At 46.1% G+C, this 24707-nt stretch overlaps 1 protein-coding gene across 1 annotated transcript; it reads right to left on the reverse strand.

The window, feature by feature from the left end:
* On the reverse strand, positions 1-24707 carry LOC148144402 (uncharacterized). The gene is made up of 2 exons (XM_087975324.1): positions 24489-24707; positions 1-654 (listed from the first exon to the last, which is right to left on the reverse strand). The coding sequence occupies exons 1-2, from the start codon at positions 24705-24707 to the stop codon at positions 1-3; spliced, it is 873 nt and encodes a 290-aa protein (XP_087831450.1).

Here is a 24707-nt window from a genome sequence, read left to right on the forward strand (position 1 = left end):
TTAGGAGCATTGGTGCCTCCGCTGGTGCTTGTTCAAGCTGCAGGACATTGTGAAACTCTGCCCACACTCGGGGCAGGCAAACGGCCTCTCCCCAGTGTGGACCCACTGGTGCGTCAGTAGAGTGGAGGAGACAGCAAAGCCCTTCCCGCACTCGAGGCAGGCAAACGGCCTCTCCCCAGTGTGTACCCACCGGTGTGTCAGCAGGTGGGAGGCCTGGGTAAAGCCCTTCCCGCACACAGAGCAGCTGAAGGGCCTTTCCACAGTGTGGACCCGCTGGTGCTTCAGCAGGTCGGAAGAGCGTGTAAAGCACTTCCCGCAGACAGAGCAGGTGAATAGCCTCTCTCCGGTGTGGACCCGCCGGTGGGTCAGCAGGTCAGAGGAATCGCTGAAGGCCTTCCCACATTTGGGGCAGGGGTAGGGCTTCTCAACGGTGTGGACCCGCCGGTGAAACACGAGGTGGGTGGAGCGAGTGAACACCTTCCCACAATCGGGGCGGGGGAAGGGCCTCTCCCCTGTGTTCACCCGCTGGTGCCTCATCAGGGCGGAGTAATTGCTGAAGGCCTTCCCACACTTTAGGCAGCTGAAGGGCCTCTCCCTTGTGTGAACCCGGAAGTGCCTCAGCAGGGCGGAGGAATCACTGAAGGCCTTCCCGCACTCAGGACAGGAAAATGGCTTCTCCCTGGTGTGACTGCGCCGATGTGTCTCCAGGGCAGATGGGACACGGAACCCTTTCCCGCAGTCGCCACACTTCCATGGTTTCTCCATGGCCGAAGCTACAGTTGCACACAAACGCGTGTATGGCCCCTCCCCTGCCTTGAATTCCTCTTTCCAGGCCAGATAACTGTTTCAAGCTCCACACTCAGTGCGTTGCTGCAACAGTAGGGTCTCTCTTCCAGTCCCACTGATGCTGAAAACGTACTGAAACAGGAACCAATTGGATCACAGTTGAAAATTGTTGCAGTCCTGATGGATTGAGTGACTCACAAATGCTGGAGAATCAGAGTCGAAAACTGCAGGTCAGGCAGCATCTGAGGAGCAGGAGAGTCAATGGTTCAGGCATTAGCCCTTCATGTGTTGATTTTGAAACTTCATCTTCAGATTAAATACTCTGAAAAGAGATTACAAAAGTCATCACTGTCAGTCCAGGGTAGAAATTCAGAACAAGCAATTCTCCTTTCTGCAGAACTTTCTTTTCATTTGTTATTCCACAAAACTGAAAGCACCATCCTTCTCTCTCTCTCCCCCTCTGTTCTCACTCCATTCTAATTCTCCTGAAAGTGCTGATTCAGGATCTGACAGGGACAGAAGAGCAAAACAGTCACAACTGACACCTCTCTGAATTTCGGATACCTCCACCTGAAAATTAATATCTTCCACAACATTGGGATACTGTTGAGAGTGAGAAGGTCTGATTTTTGGAAGTAAAAATATAGTGGGTAAATTCAGGATGAACCTGCAATGCAACTTCTTGGCAACCAATCAGACACAAAATGGTTAACGTGCCCCCACGGGGGTGGGGGAGTTTTAGAATGAGACATCAAGGCTATGACACCAGAGAGAAATTGAACAGACTGGCGTGGCAAACCAGAGTCATCTAGATATGCAGCACAGAAACAGGTCCTTTGGTCCACTGGTCTATGCTGACCAGATATCCTCACCGAATCTGGTCTCATTTGCCAGCATTTGGCCCATATCCCTCTAAACCCTTCCTATTCATAAACCTATCCAGATGCCTTTTAAATGTGTCATAATTATACCAGCATCTACTACTTCCGCTGGCAGCTCTTTCCTTACACGTGCCATCTACTGCATGAATTGCCCCTTCGGTTCCTTTTAAATTCCTCGCCCCCTCCCCGGGCCACCTCACCCTAAACCTGTTACGCTATAGTTCTACACTCCCAGAGAAAAGACCTTCTCTATTTACCCTATCCATCCCTCTCTTGATTTTATAAACAATGGAAGCATCAACGGCTCAGGGCAGGGATGCGGGCGGGGGGGGGGGGGGGGGGGGTTGTGGATGGGGGAAGGAAGCCGAATGTGCTGGAGCCAACGCGGAAGAAGAGGATACAAAACCTTGAAGCTGCAATGAGGAACACTGCATGTGCTGTACTTGTACCTGTTGATTTTATTTGTGGGAATCAAGTGCATTCTAAAAATAAAAACAAACAAGATATCTATCCCTCCCCTTTCCCAATCTCCCAATGCTGTCCTGGACACAGAGTGAGAGAATTGGGAGCAGGAGTTGGCCATTTGAGCCTGCACCAACTTTGAACACATCATAACTGAATATGAATATACCTATAAGCCAGGTGGATAGACAGGGATTTCTTTCACTGGAGCAGAGGAGATTGAGAGGTGACCTTATAGAGGATTATAATATCATGAAGGGTACAGATGAGGTGAAAGGCAGGTGTCCTTTCCCTCAGGTGGGGCTTTCAAGTTTAGGGAGCAAATTTTGAAGGGGAGAGGAGAAACATTTTAAAAAGACATGAAGAGCTCCACTTTTTTCACACAGAGTGGTTTGTGTGTGGAATGGGTGTCCAGAGGAAGTAGTGGATGCATGTACAGTGACAATGTTTAAAAGACATTTGTAAATGGACATGAATAGGAAAGGTCCAGAGGGATATGGGCCAATCACTGGCAGATGGGACTAGTTGGGTTTGAGAACATAGTCAGCATAGACCAGTTGGACCGAAGGGTCTGTTTCTGTGCTGTATGACCCCGTAGCTGTTCTGTACTGGTCTTAAAACCACTTTCTTGGAAATCCAAGATGGCGGTGGTTTGAGTGGTCTGCTGTGCTGGGCTCTGTGCCATACCCCCGGCAAGGTGGGCTTTTACCCCTCCCCCCACCTCATTAACCACCCGTCGGAGAAAACAATTGCTAATATAAACTTACTGAACGTCTGGAGCTGCTATAGTTGTGGTTTGACAGCTTTAGGACCAGAATGAAAGCAAATGAAGGAAAAGGGCCGACAGGGGTGCAGCAGGCAGGGCACTCCCCTACTGCATCGGGGGCGCCTGGAGCCATTGCTCAAACTCCCAGGGCAGACCCTTTGGGTTTAATGGGACTGCAGCAGTTACTCTCGGTGTTTGCGAAACTCTGAGATAAGATTGGAGCAGCGGTGGAACCATTATCTTCCACGCTGGAAAAGCATGGAGCAGGTAATTCAAATGTTGGCCCGAAGAGAACAGGCAGCGGAGGAGAGGACCGTGCCATCGGAGACCGCGGCGGAGGTCCCAGGAGGGAGGATCCAAACGCTGGAAGACCAGGTTCGGGTCCTTCAGGAGCAAGTGGACGACCTGGAAAACTAAAGTAGAAGAAATATCTTACAGCTGGTGGGTCTTCCGGAATGCGAGGAAGGCGAAGACCTTATTGGATTCCTGGGGCTGGAGTTGGAGTTGGGCCTGTTGAGTGTGGAGCGGGCCCACTGGATCGAAATGCGCAGGTCCGGGTCGGACCCGCAGCCCCGCGTGGTCCTAGTGAGCCTGCTGCATTATAAAGAAAAACAGTTCGTGATTGAAACAGCAAGAAGACTGGGAAGAGACCCACAGGCTTTAATGCACAAAGGCTCAAGAATAATATATTTTCAGGACTTCTCAGGAGCCTGGATTAAGAAAAGAACATTTGATGAAGTTAAGAGGAAATTAAGGGATCTGAATATACAATATTCCTTGACGTCCCTGACCGTATTGCGTTTCTCTCATGTAGGGACGGTATATAATTTTGATTCAGCAGAAGAGGCGAAGGACTTTGCGAATTCTCTGAATTAAAGAAATCGAGTCGGGGTGAAGGCGGGAGGGACATCATTACAGACAATGCTACTTTTTTGCCCCTTTTTTGTGGTTATTGGCTTTATACGTACTGCCTTGACAAAAAACTGGAATTATTTAGTATATCGGTCAGTTACATGTTGTGTGGGGCCTTTTTCTTTACTGCTGTCCTTTTGTTTTTGGATTGGGAGTGGCTAAACCTGTGCTTAAGATGTATGGAGAAGGGGTGTGGGGAGATGGGCAACCATTGTTAACTCTCAGAATGTAAATAACATGTTTTGTTCAATCTGTGAATTGCCTGGCGTTTGGGGCACAGCCTCAGTGGAAAGGAGCCAGGATGGTGGCAATGGTGGGGTTTGGGGAGGGGGGAGAAGAGATCTCTACATAATTGGGGGTTATTTGAGCGTTTGCTTAAGTTATATGTGGTGGTTAGATTTTTATTTATCCTAGTTTTTAATAGGAGCAGTTTTCAGACTTTATAGAGTTAATGTCTTTGTTGCTCACTGCACCTCAGATAAGCTTCCTCCTCTTGGGAAACCACGGGCTGACCTGGATGACCATGGTTACTGATTCGTTCAGGTAGTGCACCTGGAATGTAAAAGGGAGCCATTCCCCCGTTAAAAAGAAAGAAGGTGCTGTCAAGCCTCAGGAAGGAAAAGGTGGACATCGCCCTGCTGCAGGGGACACATTTAACTGATAAGGAACATCTGAAACTGCAGCAAGGAGGTTATGATAGGGTATTCTTCTCCTCCTTTAGCTCCAAGTGTAGAGGAGTGGCTATACTGGGAAGAAGGAAGCTCCCTTTGCAGGTATTGAGCAAATTAAGGACAAACATGGACTGTCCGTCATTCTTAAAGCTCTAATACATGGTGAAGAATATGGCGTCCTGAATGTGTATTGTCCCTACGGTGCACCCTCTTAAATTTCTAATTGATGCAGTTGCTAAATTAATGAGTCTTGGGGTACGCCGCATGGTCATTGGAGGGGATTTTAATCACCTAATAGATCCCGAGGTAGACAGGGTGCCAAGGGGCCAGGCAGGTACACCTGCGCAACCGAAGCAGTTGGTGGGCATGTGCAAGGAGTTGGGATTAGTGTGGAGGCATCTCTACCCTAATGGAAGAGACTTTACTTTCTCTTCCAAACCACACAAGTACCACATGGGAACTGACACTTTTTAATGCCATTGGATTGCTTGGACAGAACATTGGCTTGTGAAATTGGCAATATAGCTGTCTCGGACCATGTGCCAGTGTATTTAGATGGTAAAATCAAGAATGGTGGAATGGATGCACAGCACTGGTGCATGGACCCATTCCTGTCAAGGGAAGCAAATTTGTTGAGTACATCACAAGAGTTCAGAGCCTTCTGGGATAACAACTCGGGTACGGCCAGTAATCCGGAAATACTGTAGGAGGCCACTAAGGCATATTTATGAGGCCTGATTATTTTTTATTCAACGACTAGAAGGACGCAGAGGAAGGAGCAACAACAGATGTTGGAGACCCGTCTGCAGATAGCTGAGGAAGTATATTATAATAGGCCTTCACTGGTCAAGCTGCAGCTCTCCGGGCTGCTCCCAACTCATTGCACACACTGGGAAATAAAAGGTCTGCTTTGCTCAACAAAGATTGTTTGAATTTGGAGATAAGCCACGTAGATATCTGGCTAGAAAGAAAAATGCTTCCCAATCTATTATGTCTGTTCGAGAGAAGGTAGGCACAGTTACCCGTGAGTTAACTAAGATTAATGTTAGATGTAGGGAATACTTTGCAGAGTCATATCAGTCAGAGGGAGATGAACACAGTGCAGCGAGAATGCAGGCCTTTTTTGAGATCCTGCACCTCCCTAGTATAAACGCGGAACGGGTTTCCTGTTGAATGGGCCTATGGCAATACAGGAGGTGCAGGAAGCAATAAAGCATCTCTAAGGTGGCAAAGCACTGGGGTCAGATGGATTCCCAAGTGAATTCTATAAGGAATTCATAAATGTGTTGGTGGAGCCACCTCTGGGGATGTATAGCTATTCATATGTACAGGATTATCTTCCTCCCTCTCTTAGGGAGGCTAGTATCTCCCTCATTTTAAAGGAGGAGAAAGAGCTCGAAGAATGTGCTTCATACAGACCCATTTCACTGTTGAATGTAGATTTTAAAATTCTACCCAAGACGCTGGCCCTGAGGTTGGAAAAGGTGTTGTTCTGTATTGTGAAAGAAGATCAGATGGGTTTTGTGAAGAGCCGTAGCTCCACCAACAATATCAGGAGGGTACTGAACATGGTGCAGATATGCTAGCAAAGGTTGATCCTGGGTTCAGTGGCCTCCCTAGATGCAGAAAAGGCATTTGACCAGATAGAATGGCCGTTCCTGTTTGGGGTCCTCAAGCGCTTTGGTCTGGGGACAACCTTTGCTAGATGGGTGGTGGTGTTGTATAATGATCCTAAGGCAGCAGTCATCACAAACGGCACTAAGTCAGATAACTTTAAACCTGGGAGAGTTAGTCGACAGGGGTGTCCTCTTTCACCGCTGCTGTTTACCTTGGCAATTGAGCCATTAGCTGAGGCTATCAGGAGGGACCCTGCAATAGTGGCGCCAGGAGTGGGAATGGGGGAACATAAGATTACCCTATATGCTGATGATGTCCTTTTGTTCTTGGCCAATCTGGAGGAGTCCGTTCCTCGATTGACTCAAACAATTAATTTATTTGGCAGTTTTTCGGGCTGCAAGATCAACTTTACAAAATCAGAAGCCATGCCGATGGGGGAGGGGAAGAATTAGTGGAGGTGCCTGATCTGAAGGATGGAATGCAGTTCCTGTTTAGATGGTCGTCAAAAGGGTTTTTGTATTTGGGAATTTTTATTTCCCCTGCCTTCCACCAGCTGTATAAAGCTAACTATGTACAATTACTGGAGAGGATAAAGCAGGATTTGCAGCGGTGGGACGGATTACCGTTATCATGGTTAGGCCAAATAGCTCTGATTAAAATTAATGTTCTTCCTCGCCTGTTGTACCCCATGAGAATGCTCCTGTTGTTGCTACCCAGATGAGTATTACTGAGGCTCAATGGTTGGCTCGGTTCTTTTATTTGGTGTCGCAGCCGTCCCCTAATTAAGTTTACCAAAATGCTGCTCTCACAGGGTGAGGAGGAGTGGACCTTTTGGACTTGAAGAGATATCAAATAAGCGCTTTCTTAGCATATGTGTGTGACTGGGCACGAGGGGACTCGGGTCGATTTTGCTTGACGTTGAAGCATTGCAGTCAAGATGTCCCCTAGTTAATCTATTATTCATTGATAGGATGAAATCTGAGACTGAGCAGTGTAAGAGTACAATCATTCTAAATCCAGTGAAAGCCTGGAGGATAATGAGGCAAGACAAGGGCAATTGGCTGAAGACCTCACTGATTACTCCACTGGTGGCAGCCCAAGGATTTAAACCTGGGGCAATGGACTCTGGCTTTAAGTCATGGGAGAACAAAGGAATCTTCTGTCTGGGAGATTTATTCGAGGGTTAGGTCTTGATGTCATTTAACCAGCTAAGTCAGAAATATGCATTGTCTAATAGGGACCTTTTCCGCTACTTTCAGCCAAGGGATTATATACAGAGGAATACCACGCTCCTGGCTCAGCATTACAGGTCAAATGTGGAATAAAGAGTACTCTGGTGTACAGGTGCTCTTTCAGTTAGTACGTTGTACCATTTACCTTAAGGGATGTGGAGGGACTCTCTCGGATGTGGAATCGGGAGCTAGGATAGGATATTTCATTAGAAGTATGGCAAGATATATGGGAAAATGTAAGGAAAATTTCAAAATGTAACAAAGCACAGGGTAAGAAATTGAAGATTTTACATTGGGCTTATGTGGTGCCAGAGAGGCTAGCTAAGTTCAAGATAGGCACATCACCAGGGTGTCCCAAATGTAAAATTAGTATAGGCACTCACACACTGCTATTGGTCATGTTGTAAGATCCAGAGATACTGGAGTGCTATAGTAAGGGAGCTGAAGGACATCCTGGGGGATTAAAGTTAAAGTGAATCCGGTACTTTTTCTTCTGGGGTTGCCAAATTTGCCTTCTCTCGGAGAACACAGGAACAGACTGTAACATTCTTATGCACTGTGTAAGGAAGAACATTTTAATTAATTGGACGTTGGAAAACCCCCCAGGGCTTATGGGGTGGCATATGCTGGTGATGGAGCATCCCCCCCAAGATGACCTCACAAATATGGTGCACCACAAAACAGTAGTTTTACAAGACGTGGCAGCCCTTTCTAAATTATATTGATGCAGACTGATCAGCAGTATTAATTAGAGCCGTGGTATAACTGTGGGAATCAGTCTGGGCGCTCCTGGGGCCCTGGGAGGGCAAGGCTGGGTGAAAAGAATACGGGTGCAATAACTGGTACTCCCATGGGTGGGAGCCTTAATGGAGGTGTGGTGAGTGAAATAGAATAAAGTAATGTGATAGAATTCAAATTAACTTAAATTATGTTTAATTTTATTTTTATTCAATTTGATGGTAGTTCAGTTTAAGCTAAGTTTGTTCTAGTAGAATAATAGGTAGCTCATTATTAGTAGTATCATAATATGACATTGTTGTACTGCTAATTTTCTGTATTTTGGTATTGTTCTTTTTTGTATGGAGGTGTTGTGAGAGATTTGAAAAAGTTTCTAATAAAAATATATTTTTTTAAAATTTCTTGCCTTCCCCCATAACTATTTTTGACATTCAAAAGTCAGATGAACTCAGCTTTGAATATATTCAATATCTCCCTAACTACAGAAAGGCATCCCCACTTTGAACTCAATTCCTCTTGCTAATCTACCACTTGCCTTGCTGATTGCTTGCTGCACCTATGTGACAACTGGCATTGACTGGAGTAGAAAGCCTGAGCAGAAGGTAGCTGAGGCACGTTTGTACATCCACACATCATTCCTGATGAAGGGCTTTTGCCCAAAACGTTGACTGTTCTGCACCTCGGATGCTATCTGACCAGCTGTGCTTTTCCAGCGCCACAATTTTCGACTCTGATTTCCGGTATCTGCAGTCCTCACTTACTCCACATCCCAATATATCACCATTTAAACAATGTACCTCCTTTCTGTTTTTATTTCATAGGAAAGGCTATAATTTCCCACTGCGTTACTACATTTACCATGTGTTTGCCAATTAAGACACATACCTGAGCCAACTTTGCTGCAAGTCAAGAACTGAACACCAGAGTGAAAAAAATAAAATGGAAAAGGGGGTGAGAAGAGTGCGTTGTCCTCACAGATGTTGGACAGCGGAAAGAATTTGCAGTCTGGGATGAAGTCCAATCTTCATGCATCGAGAGAGGAGCAGGAACACCTTCACAAGCGCATAGTCCAACTTCCGCATTCAGACAATAGGGGGGAGGCTCTCAATGGCAGGAGGACCACACTCCTTCCGGTCCTTCAGGGCTTCCCATTGGTCGCTCAAGAATATTGGATGCCGTTTCCGCTGACAGCAAAGAGCATGCGTAGTATTTTGCTGACACCAGCGGACATGCGCAATGCTTCCTGACATCGAGAAGCTTGCGCAGTATGCCCAGTAGAGATGCTGGTCCAACTGCCAATCGGAGAGAAAAAAAGGCTGGAGCCAGACTTGTTTGTTTTTCTGGAGCTCAACAGTTTATTCCTTTTGCATTTTGTCTGGCTGCTCAGTTTTTGAATGTCTTTTCCCCAGGGGAGAGGAAAGCCAAAACTGGAGGGGCATAGGCTTAGGGTGAGAGGGGAAAGGTTTAAATGGGACCGAACTGGTAACATTTTCATGCAGAGCGTGGTATATGTATGGAATGAGCTGCCAGAGACAGTGGTCGAGGCTGGAACAATTACAACATTTAAAAGGCATCTGGATGGGTATATGAATAGGAAGGGTTGAGAGAGATATGGGCCAAATGGTGGCAAATGGATCACCAGATTAATTTAGAATATGTGGTTGGCATGCACCGAAAGGTTTGTTTCCCTGCTCTGCAACTCTATGACTCTATTTCTAATTAATCTGAACCAACTTCACAAGACGAGGAATTGACCATTCCATCCTTACAGCTTGTCCTCAACTGTGGCCTAATTGCACAGATTTCAATGCAAGTTTCAGAAAAATGCAGCTTTTAAAAAAAATTGAATTTGCTTTCAAACTTTACTTATGTTTTTGAAAATATGATTTTAGCGATTCTCAATGTTAAAGATCAGCCATTTCTCACACCACACCCTCCCATCTCCCAGGTAGAGTCATCACCATCCACGCTCTCTCTATCCTTAGAAGGGCTGATACAGTGATCAAAGAGGGCTCGACGCACAAGAAAGGATGAGAATGGAGTGCAGGTAGAAACATTGGACGGGAAACAGAGGCTGGGGGTAGAGAGAGAGCGAAATCGACCCGGGGACTGAGCATTGGAGTTAGAGAAACACAGGGGGTGCATAGGGTGGGGGCAGAGCGTTTGACAGAGAGAGAGAATGGGGGTGCAGAGTGTGGGGAGAGAGAATGGACGTGGGTCAGTGCGTGGGGAAAGAATGCAAGGGGGCAGAGGGTGGGGGAGAAAGAGAGCAACAATGAATGTTAGGAGAGGGTGGGGGAAGAGAGAGGGAATGGATGGAGAGCAGAGGGTGGGGAAAGAGAGAGAATGGAGGGGAGCAGAGAGTGGGAGGAGAGAGAGAATTAGTGTGGGGAGAGGGACTGGATGGAGGATGGCAGAGGGTGGACGAGAGACTGGACTAGACAGGGGGAAGAGGGTATGGAGATTGAATGGACGGGGAGGATGGCATGTGTGTGAGAGGGGGGAAGCTAGGGATAGCGAGAGAGAATAGACAGGGGACGCTGTGGGCATGATTGGATCTTGATTGAAAGGGGAGTTGGTGAATGCGTCCCACCCACTCCCAGAATCCCCTTCTTTGCACATGTGCAGTGCAGATTTTTGTGAATGACGCAAGAGAGAATCTGGAGCGTGAGTGCAATTACCCTCAGATCCTGGCATCAGCAAATCACTGCCTTTCTGTTTCAAAAACAAAATAACGATGTTTGCAATATACTGGGAATGGCAAGAAGTGACTAAGAAACTGAACCGAGAGTCAACGCTTTCCGATGAGGGGAGCTGGGGAAAAACAGGAGGATGGATGGATGAATTCGAGTTGGAATCCATTGAAAGGTGGAGGAAATGGGAGACATAGATTTCGGGTAGGAGATAGGGAAGGCTGTTCGGTACAAACTAGAATTCTCTTATCCTATCTCCTGCCCTGCACTGACAGCAATGATCTGTTTTCTCAAGGTATTAGCAGAGGAGGATTTGCTGTTCAGGCGTGCACAAGAAATTTACTCAGGGCCTGAATGTCAGCAGCGTTTAAATCCAGGAGGTGAAGTTATTTCAAACATCAACGTGACTTGAGAAGCCCCGTGATTACACGAAGCCTGCGTGGGAGTGTTCCAGGGTTCTGACTGTGCAGAGAACTTTAACTCTTTCGCGAAATGTGGACTAGTGTTCTCGCTGTAGACGAGCCCTTCTTTGGATCGTCGAAGCTGCTGAGACGCAATGACCCCTGCACCGTGGAAACTGTGTGGAAGCAAATTCAATTCCCCAAACGGGCTGGAGTGTCACCAGGACTGGAATGAAGCCAATCGATTCCTTCAATCCTGGAATGAAGTCAATCGATTCCTTCAATCCAAGACTGTGGGCGGCGTGGCAGCAGCTCAGTGGTTAGTGCCGCTGCCTCACAGTGCCAGGGACTTGAGTTCGATCCCACCCCCAGGGTGATTGTGTGGAGTTTGCACTTTTCTACCCTCCCCCCTCCCATCTCTGGGTGCTCTGGTTTCCTCCCAAGGTCCCAAGATGTGCAGCTTAGAGTGGATTGGGCGTTCTAAATTCAGGGATTAGCTGTGGAGGTTATTAGGTGGGATGCTCTGAGGGGGGGTCAGTGTGGATTGTTGGGCCAAAGGGCCTGTTTCCACAGTGTAGGGGGTTTGATGATTCCCCCAACGTGTCTGCAGCCTGGCTTCCAGCTGCATCTCTTTGAGCTGAAGGTCCTCCAGCATGTGTTTTCCCTAGTTTCCAGCACCCAGAACCTCCCACCTTCTGCAAATCGAAAGACAAATCCCACCCTGCCCTCTCCAATGTGTGCTATGTAACTGCTTATTCAGTTTTAGTGGCCCAGCAGAGGCTGGTAACCAAGTTCAGAACACATGAGGATGGCCTCAACCAGGATCTTGGGATCATGTCACATGACAGGTAACCCCACTTCACTGTCACGCTCTCTCACACCCACACAAAGCATACACTCTCACACACGCTCACATTCACACAGATCACTCTCTCAGACACACACACATATACACCCTCTCACAGGCTGATACTCTATCACTCACACACTTACATATAAGTCTTTTGTGTGATTTTGAATTTGCAGAATTATATTTGCAGATACATTGTGCGCTTTTTGAGCAAAATACAATCTACAGGCAGTCAATCCATGTGAGATTTTATAAATTCCTACTTTGGAAATAGAACCAGTCTCAATCAAGATTGGGATACAGACCTTAAGTTGTCTCGAGAATGTGTCTTCAAACAAGTTCTGGGATTTACATATTAATGAACCAAAACCTACAACCCATTCTAAAAGACGAAAGACTTCACAACAATCTATGTTTGTTCTATATCATTTCTGTTGCATGAAACTGCGATCTTTTGCTATAAATTCTCCTATGACCCTGCTCCACAAACACCTGATGAAGGAGCAGTGTTCCGAAAGTTAGTGCTTCCAAATAAACATGTTGGACTATAACCTGGTGTTGTATGATTTTTAACTTTGTTTCTCATGAATACATCCCACACCTCCCGGTGCTGCCAGTAAACGTTACAATATCGATGAAATGATGCAATACCTGCAGAGATGAAACATTTACAATTTCTAACGATATTAGCTACTCATTCACTGCTCCTTCTGATACATGATATTGGAAACTTAGTCCAAGAGGTTGAAAGGAATGAGCAGCTTTAAAACAAAAACCTATTGGATCTCATAGCTTTCATTGATAGTCTGAGACTGGGGTTAAGTTCAAGTAACCTTAATTGCTACCCAACTTTGTTACAGCTTCAGATCTCCCCAGCAAAAAAAAAGTGTATGAAAAGAAGCTTTTTTTTAAAACAGCTCAAAGCTCACACACTCCTCCCAACTCCACTTCCTTTACTGTTGGTCAGCACCGAGTTGTCCCTTTATAATTGGATCCTTGGTACAGCCTTAAGCGAAAGGAAGTATTGCCTCACTCAGCAATTTCAACCCACACACTGTATCCATTTAAGTTACTCCCACTCATTTGCCATGGGTAGAGCAGTCAAGAGTCAACCATGCTGCTGTGGGTCAAGAGTCAGGTGTAGGTCAGACCGGATAAAGAATGCAGTTGAGATGACTGAGTGAACCCTTTCCCACAATGACAGTTTCCTTTCCTAAAAGGGACATGAGTGAATTAGATGGCAGTTTGTCCCCCCAAAAATGGTTTCATTATTAGATTCAGAACTCCAAATTTCTGACCGAATTCCAATCCCACCAACTGCCTCGGCGGGATTCAAACCCCGGGAATCCCCGGAACTGGGTTGATAGTCCAGTCGATAATGGCACTCGGCCGTCGCTCCTTCAATCCCCCTGCATGGCACATGAACTCAATAGACAATAGTTGCAGGAGTAGGCCTCTCTGCCCTTCGAGCCTGCACCACCATTCGTTATGATCATGGCTAATCATCCTCAATCAGTATCCTGTTCCTGCCTTATCTCCATACCCCTTGATTCCACTATCCTTGAGAGCTGTATCCAACTCTTTCTTAAACGAATCCAGAGACTGGGCCTCCACTGCCTTCTGGCACACAGCATTCCACACACCCACCACTCTCTGGATGAAGAAATTTCTCCTCATCTCTGTCCTAAATGGTCTCTCCCTTATTTTTAAGCTGCGTCCTCTGGTTCGGGACTCACCCATCAGCGGAATCATGTTTCCTGCCTCCATAGTGTCCAATCCTTTAATAATCTTATATGTCTCAATCAGATCTCCTCTCGGTCTTCTAAACTCAAGCCCAGTCGCTCCAATCTTTCAACATAAGATAGTCCTGCCATTCAAGGAATTGACCTCGTGAACATACGCTGAACTCCCTCAATAGGCAGAATCTCTTTCCTCAAATTTGGAGACCAGAACTGCACACAATATTCCAGTTGCGGTCTCACCAGGGCCCTGTTCAGCTGCAGAAGAAACTCTGCTTCTATACTCAATCCCTCTTGTTATGAAGGCCAGCATGCTATTAGCTTTCTTGTACCTGCTGTACCTGCATGCTTGCCTTCATTGACTGGTGTACAAGAACACCCAGATTTCTTTGTACTGTCCCTTTACCTAACTTGACTCCATTTAGGTAGTAATCTGCCTTCCTGTTCTTGCCACCAAAGTGGATAACCATACATTAAACTGCATCTGCCATGCATCTGTCCACTCACCTAACCTGTCCAGGTCACCCTGTAATCTCCTAACATCCTCCTGACATTTCACCCTGCCACCCAGCTTTGTATCATCAGCAAATTTTCTAATGTGACGATTAATACCATCTTCTATATCATTAAAATATATTGTAAAAAGCTGCAGTCCCAGCACTGATGCCTGCAGTAGCCCACTGGTCACCGCCTGCCGTTCTGAAAGGGAGCCGTTTATCACTAGTCTTTGTTTCCTGTCAGCCAACTAATTTTCAATCCAAGTCAGTAGTTTGCCCCCAATACCATGCGCCCTAATTTTGCTCACTAACCTCCTATGTGGGACTTTCTCAAAGGCTTTCTGAAAGTCCAGGTACACTACATCCACTGGATCTCCCTTGTCCATCTTCAGAGTTACATCCTCAAAAAATTCCAGAACTCGCTGGTGGCTCTGCAGGTGGGAGGAGCGGGTGAAGCCCTTTCCACACTGAGAGCAGATTAACGCCCTCTCCATGAGATGGACCCTTTGGTAGATTACAGTGTAGATGTCTGAGTGAACCCCTTCCCGCACACAGAGCATGTGAACGGCCTCTCCGATGTGGACCTGCTGGTGGGTCAGCAGGGTGTAAGAATCGACAAATCCCTTCCTGCACTCAGAGCAGGTGAACGGTCTCTCCCTCAGGTGAACCCGCTGGTGTTTCAGGACGTGGGATGCATCGATGAATCGCTGCCCACACAGAGAGCAGGAGAACCACCTCTCCCAACTGTGAACCTGCTGGTGTGTCTGCAGGTGGGACGACTGAATGAATCATCTCCCACAATGGTGGCAGATGAACGGCCTCTCCCTGGTGTGAACTCGCTGGTGTGTCTGCAGGCTGCACAGCCAACTGAATCCCTTCCCACACACTGAGCAGGAGAACGGCGTCTCCCCAGTGAGAACGCGTCTGTGGGTGTGTAGCCCCAATGGGGAAGGGAACCCTTTCCCACAGTCCCCACATTTCCATGGTTTCCCCATGAGGGGAGCATTCTTTGTGTCGCGCTGGGTTTGAAATTCAAAACAGAATGGATACATATTCTCTCCCCACTGTGAGGGGTGAGATTTTGATCCCCCAAGCTGAGTAAATTGTTTGACGCATTTTTCACAGACAGCATACTGAATCTCCCTCACTCGGGTATCTCAGTATTATTCCTGCCATACCAGTGTTCAAAATCTCTCACACAGACAAAAGCAAACATTTCTTCTCGAATTGAATGGCTGCTGATATTCAAGGCCCATTGATTCAAGTGGCTCTGTCAGAAGATGATGTATCATTTGTTTTCAGATTTCTTTCTGCATGTCTTCCTTCAAAAACAATCACAAATTGAGTGATCACTGTCAGTACTGTTAAATGAACATAACATCGGTGGCAATTCCTGTAGATTGCTAGATGAGTGCTGACCATATATTATGCAGGACGCAGAAAACCCTCATGCAACAAGATAGCCTTCAGTGTGTATGGAGGAAAACGTAATTTAGATCGCAATAACCTGGAACAAGCTGTTGACAAAGGTGCTGGAAATGGAGCTGAATCACGAATATGATAATGAAATGTCAAGACTGCTTCGGAAAATAAAGCCAGCGAAGTTACTGCATGATTTCCTGCTGTCCTAGTAAATAAAAAAGAGACAAGAGATACAGAACATAACTCTATTACTGCATTAGAAGGTGAAAAATCATAGCCACAAAGTTTTTATAACAGCCAACAATATCAGATATACACCATATGAAGCAACAGATGTTTACATTTGAAATCAATGTGCCAATCCCTTAAATACTGCTCAGTTCCATGAGAAACTACCCTTATAATTCTGAACATGAGGAAAGAAGTAAACCTTTTCCAGGGTGCAAACTCTATACGTGCCAAACTGAGGGAATACACAAGGAAAATATCTTTGAGAGGGACAAAGAGCATCTGAGCACCTTTGGAGAGCCTGCTCCCTCCATGGAGTCACTCCAGTTGCTACAAGTGAACAGTCTCCACCCCCAGCACACCCCGCCACGCCTCTCTCTCCCCCCTCCCAGGATGAGGAATGGAAAGGGGGAGACATTGCTTTGCTCCCAGATGTTACCCAGGGGGAGGGAGTTTCACTCTGAAATTGACAGGGCTACCTCCACATTGTGACATCTACAATGGGTGGGGGGGGGGGGGGGGACGCACTGCGCCTGCGCTGCCCTGCAGCTGAGGCACATGGGGAGGGGAGGACACTTTGCAAACTCCTTTCACTCTTCTCCACGTCAATGCGGTTTGAGTTCAAGCAAAGCATGGGGTTTAATTTTAGCTTTACAGTCTCAGAAGACGCCCACCTCTGTGAATCCAACACTTTACTCCCCCCTCCACTCCATGGAAATACCGATTTGAGAGACTCCAGAGTTGGAGTTGCTACCATACCTGCTGTAGGGGGTTTGGGAGAAGCTGTTTGTTTTAATGAACCATTTCAATTCAACCTCATCCTTGCCATTCAAATACTAATTTTACACAGAGGGTGGTTGATGTGTGGAATGAACCACCTCAGGAAGCGGTGGATGCAGGTACAAGAAAAAGACATTTGTTTTAGTACATAAATAGGAAAGGTTTGGAGGGATACAGGCCAACAGCAGGCAGGAGAGACTGATTTAGTTTGGGATTATGGTTGGCATGGACTGGTTGGACCAAAGGTCCATGACCATGCTGTATGACTCGATGGTAAGTTCATAGTTCCTTGAAAGGGGAGTCGCACATAGACAGCATAGTGAAGAAGGTGTTTGATATGCCTGCCTATATTGGTCAGTGCACTGAGTGCAGGAGTCGGGAAGTCATGTTGGGACTGTAGAAGACATTGGTTAGGCTACGTTTGGATTATTGCATGCAATTCTGGTACCAGCAATCCCACCCTGACACACCATAAACCAGAGATAGTGACTGAAATTGACTCTGATACAAAATCAAATCATTAAATTGCTGCAGTGCAGAAAGAGGCCATTTGTCTCATTGAATGCATTGGGTATAGCAGTTGGGAGGTCATGTTGTAGCTGTACAGCACATTGGTTCGGCCACTTTTGGATTATTGCATTCGATTCTGGTCTCCCTACTATAGGATAGGAACGATGTTGTGAAACTTGAAAGTGTGCAGAAAAGATTGATAAGGATGTCGCCAGGGTTGGAGGGTTTGTGGTATAAGGAGAGCCTGAATAGGAGGCTGAGGGGTGATCTTATGGACATTTATAAAATCATGAGGGGCATGGATAGGGTAAATAGGCTAGAGGAAGTGGTGGATGCTGGTGCAATTACAACATTTAAAAGGCATCTGGATGGATGTGTGAGTAGGAAAGGTTTGGAGGGATATGGGCTAAATGCTGGCAAATGGGACACTAGATTTATATAGGACATCTTGTCAGCATGGATGTGTTGGATCAAAAAGTCTATTTCCGTGCTGTATATCTCTATGTCTATTTGATAACAGATGCTTTATTGCTGTTGATGTAAATATTGTTAGGGAGAGAGAATTCCTCAAGTAGGGGATGATAAGAATCCTGGGACACCCCTAATTCTGGTTTACTATCTAATGAACACACTTTAAGCACCAAATGTGCATTTATGTCTAATTTTGTTTCATTTTTCTTGTTTTATTCCCTGCTCCGATGACTCTCTCAGTCTGGATGGTTGTCAGGCTGAGAATATTGTGGATTGGGCCTTGATCGACTGAATGTTTTATTGCTCTGGAAGGTGTAAAAGGGGCTCAAAGTTTCATCAGAAAGCCAGCTGAGCTGAGAACAAACAACATCTTACTCTGTTGGAACAGGGAGAAGAGGACAGAGAAATCAGGACCTGAAATCCGAGCTGACACCAGAGTACCATGTTATTAGTGCTTTGATTAGCAGTGCCCACCCTCTACCTTTACCTCGCTTCCTATTCAACTTGAATGCCACGTACCCCCTCAATATTCAGATCCAATCCTTGTCATCCTGAAGCCATGTCCCTGTAAGGAGTCTCAGATCATAATTATTCTCTTCAATGTGTGCAGCCAATTCATTCAGTTTTGTTACATTGCAGCACACTTTCAGCCATACAGTCTTCAGTTTCAATTCTTGTGTTCTGTAGAATCCAGTTTTGATTGATTAGATTCGATTCCCTACAGTGTGGAAACAGGCCCTTCGGCCCAACAAGTCCACACCGACACCCTGAAGTGTAACCCTCCCAGACCCATTTCTTTCTGATTAATGAACCTAACACTAGGCAAAATTTAGCATGGTCATTTGACCTGACCTGCACATCTTTGGACTTTTACTTTCCGTGTCCCTTTCTATCATTCTCTGATGTTCATTTCCACATCACTACATTGCTCACCTGCCTTGATACGGATTGGCCATAAAAAATGCATGTTCATTCATTCGCAGTAATAGAAGCAGGAGTAGGTCATTTGGTCCATTGAGCTACTCCACCATTCATTAAGATCATGGCTCATCAATCAATCGTCTCAGCTCCTCTTACCTGCATTATCCTGACTATCCTAAATTCACCTACCATACAAAATCTCATCGAACTGTGTCTTGAATATGGCTGCTTCTACTGCTTCCTTGGGCAGAGAATCCATAGATTCACCACTCTCTTGGAAAAACAGTTCCTTCTCCTCTGTCTTAAACCTACGCCACCAAATCTTGTGACCTCGTCTCACTCACCGGCAGAAACGACTAGATAGGGTGGGTCTGGGTGGCATGCTCATTGGATGGGTCAGTGTGGACTTGATGGGATCAATGGCCTGCTTCCACGCTGTAGTGATTCTATGATTTACCGCAGTTGTGTTTGCCATGGACCGCAGCACCAGTACCTCCCACCTTCTGCAAATCGAAAGACAAGTCCCACCCTGCCCTCTTGTACGTGTGTTATCTAACTGCTTAATCATTTCTAGTGAATCCCAGCCCACACCTCCCGCTGCTGCCAGTAACCTTTACAAAGCTAATGAGACAATGCTATACCTGCAGTACTGAAAATCGTAAGGCTTCTAACGATACCAGTTACTGATTCACCACTCCCACTGATGGACAGCATTGGAAATACAATGTTGGAGGCTGAAAGAAATGAGCAGTTTAAAACAAAAACTCATCTAACCCTTCACTCGGCTCCCTGCTCAGCACACTTTACTTAAATCACTTCAACTCCACATTGCAACAAATTCCCACTTTCCACCAATATCCTGAATGTCCTCACTCACTCAGTTGCTGTCTCACAAATGAAAGATTTCATTGTAGCTGCTGCTCCCAGTAAGGACAAAACTTCTTTGAAAACTGCTCTGAAAGTCCAGTCTTCACAATGACACTTCTGCTTTCCTTCAGTCCAAATTGTCCATGCTGACCAGATGTCTCAAATTAACATAGTCTCATTTGTCAGCACATAACCCATACCCCTCTCAATTCTCCCTATTACCAGATGCCTTTTAAAATGCTTTAATTATACCAGCCTCCACCACTTCCTCTGGCAGCTCATTCCATACACACAACACCCTCTGCGTGAGAAAGGTGCCTGTAAAGTTTCTTTTAAATATTTCCCCTCTCACCTCAGACCTATGACCACTAGTTTTGGACTCCCCTACTCTGGGGAAAAGATTTTGGCTATTCACCCTATCCATGCTCCTTATGAACTTCTATAAAGTCACCCCTCAGCCCCCAATGATCCAGAGAAAACAGCCGCAGCCTATTCAGCCTCTCCAGAAAGATCAAACCCTCCAACTCTGGCAATAGCCTTGTAAATCTTTTCCAAATCCTTACAAAGGTTTGTAACACTTTTCCTGTAGCAGGGAAACCAGAACCGAATACAGTATTCCAAAAGTGGCCTAATCAATGTCCGGTACAGCCGCAACATGACCTCCCAACATCTGTATTGAAATGCACTGACCGATAAAAGCAAATATACCAAACACCTTCTTTGCTATCCTGTCAACCCGCGACTCCAATATGAACCAGCACTCAATGGTATGTTTATTCAACAACACTCCCCATTAAATGTGCAGATCCTTCCCTGATCTGCCTTTCAAAAATCCATATTTCAAAATGGGGTCAAGAAACGTATAAGCCGTGATTGAATGGTGGACAGATCTGATGGGCTAAATGGCTTAATTTCTGCGCCTATGTCGTTTGGTCTCTTGCTGTCCTGGACACAGTGAGAGAATTTGAAGCAGGAATAGGTCATTTGTCTTTCCAGCTGGCACCAGTATTGAACAGTTCATAACTGGATATAAATATACCTGCATCTAGATGGATAGCTAGGACTTTTTTCACTGGAGCATCAGAGGTTGAGAGGTGACCTTAGAGAGGATTATAACATCATGAGAGGTATAGATGAGGTGAACGGCAGGTATTCTTTCCCTAGTGTGGGTGGTTCAAGATGAGGGAGCAAATTTTGAAGGTGAAGAAAGAAATATTTTAAAAAGACATGAGGGGCACCTTTTTTTTTAAGATAAAGAGTAGTTTGTGTGAGGAATCAATGTCCAGAGGAGTTGCTGGATGCAGGTACAGTTACAATGTTTAAAAGACATTTGGATAAGTACATGAATAGGAAAGGTTCAGAGGGATATAGGCCAATCATTGGCAGGTGGGACCAATTTAGTTTCAGAACACAGCCAGCATGGACTAGTTCGACTGAATGGTCTGTTTCTGTGCTGTATGACTCTGTAACTGTTCTGTACTGGTTTTAAAACCATTTTCTTGCCTTCTCCCATAACTTCTTTGTTCTTCAAAGTCACATGAACTCAGCCTTGAATACATTCAATAACCGACCTAACTGCAGGAAGACATCCCCACTTCTGAACTCAATTCCTCTTGCTGATATACCACTTGCTTTGTTCATTGCTTGCTGCACTTTCTGACAACTGGCAGTGACTGGTGTAGAAGGACACTGAGGGCCTTTGTCTATCCACACATCACTCCTGATGAAGTGCTCGTGCCCGAAACGTCGACTCTCCTCCTCCTCAGTTGCTGCCTGACCGATTGTGGTTTTCCAGCGCCACAATATTCAACTCTGAACTCCAGCATCTCACTTACGCCACATCTCAACATATCACCATTTAAATAATGCACCTCCTTTCTGCTATTTTGTTTACACTGCAAAGGCTAGAACTTCACATTGTGGTACTGCATTTGCCATGTGTTTGCAAGTTGACACACAGACCTGGATCAACTTTTCCAGAGTCTGGCCCCTCCCTCGGTTCACTCTTGAACCCCAGAATGAAAACGTGGTGAGAAAAACACTGTTGTGCTCACAAATGTTAGACAGAGGAAGGAAGTTACAGTCTGGGGTGAAGTTTAACCTTTTGCAGAGAGAAAAGAGCAGCACCAGCTTCAGAGCTCACGGTCCAACCTCTGCATTTCCACAATGGCCGGCTCTGATTGGCAGGAGGACCAGACTCCTTCCGGTCCTCCAAGGTTCTCCACTGCTCCATGGAAAGCAGCTCGCGCGCCATTTCTGCAGACACCCAAGAGTATGCGCAGTGCTTTGCTGACACTGGCGGTCATGCGCAGTACTTGCTGACACCGCAGAGCATGCTCAGTGTGCAGGAATTTGTAACAAATTTTAAAGTTAAAAATCACAAAGCACCTGGTGATAGTCCAACAGACTTATTTGGAAGCACTAGCTTTCGGAGCCCTGCTCCTTCATCAGCTGATTGTAGAGTATAACATCGTAAGACACAGAATTTATGATCTTACGATCTGATATTCCACAACCACCTGATGAAGGAGCGGCGCTCCGAAAGCGAGTGCTTCCAAACAAGACTATTGGACTGTAACCTGGTGTTGTGTGATTTCTAACTTCGTAGACCTTAGTCCAACACGGGCACCTCCCGATCATGACAAATATTAAGCGTCCAAATGCGAATACGAGAGAAAAATGCCGAAGCTATTTTATTTTGCCGATTTTTTTCCCCCTGTGCCTCCACATTTTATTTCTTTTGCATTTTGTCAGGCTGCTCAACGTTTCTGTCTTTTCCCCAGGGTAGAGGTATTCCAAAACTAGATGATAAAGGTTTAGGATGTGGGGGAAAGATTTTAAAAGATCTAAAAGACTAGGAATAGAACATTCACCCCTTACTGGGCGAAAGTGAGGACTGAAGATGCTGGAGATTAGGTTCGAGACTGTGGAGCTGGAATAGCACAGCAGGTTAGGGAGCATCCGAGGAGCAGGAGACTCGACGTTTCGGGCAAAACCCTTCGTCAGGAAATAGCCATGGGGAACTGCAGGGCTGTAGCGTAAACGAGTGAGTCTAAGTGGAATGCTGTTGGGAAAGTCGGTGTGAATGGCCTGTAGGGATGATATGGTTCCACTGCCTTAGCCACGCGTATATTGAGAAATGTGAGAGGAGTGGGTTCCAGTTCGTTGGACACTGACACGAGTCCTGGAGAAGGTGGCATTTGTGCTGTCTCTCTCTTCACATTCTGGCCCCCTGTCCATTTTCTCCCCATCCACTGCCCCCTGCCTATTCTCTCTCCTCACACTGCACCCTCTATTCTCTCCCCCAACCCTCTGAAGCCCAGTCTGTTCCCCTGTCCATTTCCCTCCCTTCTCCACCACCACCAGCGACCCCTTCACCCCCTCCACCCCCACAATCGTCCTTTCTCGTGCCTCAGCCCTCTTTGATCGCTGTATGAAGTCTTTCTCAGGGAAAAGAGAGAATGGGTGGTGATATCTTTACCTGGGAAACAAGGCATGTGAGAAACAGCTGATTTTTAAAATTGAGAATAACTAAAATCAAATATTCAGAAACTTCGTTACAGTCGGGAAGAATTTTTTTTTTCAAAAAAAAGCTGCACAAATCTTTCTGAAACTTGCATTGATGTATGTGCAGTTAGGCCACAACAAAGGACAGGCTGTAAGGAGTGAATGAGTGAATAAAAGACAAGTCCAACCTTGCCCTCGAGGAGAAAGTGAAAAATGCAGATGCTGGAGATCAGAGTCGAGAGTGTGGTGTTGGAAAAGCACAGCAGGTCCGGCAGCATCCAAGGAGCAGGAGAATCGACGTTTCGTGCATCGACACTTGGCACTCGGCCATCGCTCCTTCAACCCCCCTGTGATGGCGCGTGAACTCGCTGGTGCCTCCGCAGGTGGGAGGAGCAGGTGAATCCCTTCCGGCACTTACAGCAGGTGAATGGCCTCTCTCCAGGGTGGAGCCGCTAGTGGGTCAGCGGTGCAGCTGACTGAGTGAGACCCCTCCCGCACATGGGGCACGTGAATGGCTTCTCTCCCTTGTGGACTCACTCATGCGTCTGCAGATGGCTGATCCGACTGAAGCCCTTCCCACACACTGAGCAGGTGAATGGCCTCTCCCGGTGTGAATGCGTCTGTGGGTTTCCAGCAGGGATGGGGAAGGGAATCCTTTCCCAAAGACCCCACATTTCCAAGGCTTCTCCTTTGGAGGGAGCTTTCCTTGTGTTGCTCTGGGATTGAAATTACAAACAGAACGGGTACATAGCCTTTCCCACCTTGAGGGATGAGACTTTGATTCCCCCAAGCTGAGTAAATGGTTTGAAGCACTTTTCACAGTCAGCGCACTGAATCTCCCTCACTCGGTGTCTCAGTATTCTTCCTGCCACAGGACTGTCCAAAATCTCTCAAACAAACAAAAGCAAACATACCTTCTTGATTGGAATGGCTGCTGATATTCAAGTCCCAATGAATCAAGTGGCTCTGTCAGAAGTTGATGTATCATTTGTTTTCAGATTTCTTTCTGCACGTCTTCCTGCAAAGTAAAATCACAAAATAAGTGATCACTGTCAGTACAGTTAATGAACATAACATTGGTGGCAATTCCTGTAGATTGCGAGATGTCTGCTGATCACATATTATCCAGGCCACAGAAACCTGAAAACCCTCATGCAGCCAGATCGGCTTAGCTGTGCATAGAAGAAAACTTCATTTCAGTGACAATAATATGGAACAAACTGCCTACAAAGATTCTGGAAATGGAGCTGAATCAAGAATATGAAAATGCAATGTTAAGGCTGCTTGAGAAAAGAAAGGCAGGAAAATTGCTGAATGACTTCCTTCTGACCTATTAAATAAAAAAAAATGACAAAAAAAGGACGTAACTCCATTACTATATAGAACAAAGAAAGTTTACAGACCAGGAACAGGCCCTTCAAGCTTGAGCCGATCCAAATGTGCTGTCTAAACCTGTCGGTCAATTCCGAAGCATCTGTATCCCTCTCCTCCCCACCCACTCATGCATTTATCCAGACGCATCTTCAATGAATCATACCATGCCTGCCTCTGCTACGTCTACTGGCAACGCGTTCCAAACGCCCACCACCCTCTGTGTGAAGTCAAGCACGTATTCTCTTTGAATAAGTGCTGCCCTTGCCGCGTTCATTGTAACGGTATCTCGTTTAACGAGCGAGAGTATTGACTGGCCATTTTTGCATAAGGCAGTGTAAGAAGCAAGGGCTCGTCTGGGATTTGAACCCGGGATTTCTCGCAT

The sequence above is a fragment of the Chiloscyllium plagiosum genome, unplaced genomic scaffold (genome assembly GCF_037043375.1).
Source record: "Chiloscyllium plagiosum isolate Xiang-an unplaced genomic scaffold, Cpla_swu_hap1 HiC_scaffold_27, whole genome shotgun sequence".
Classification (NCBI taxonomy): domain Eukaryota; kingdom Metazoa; phylum Chordata; class Chondrichthyes; order Orectolobiformes; family Hemiscylliidae; genus Chiloscyllium; species Chiloscyllium plagiosum.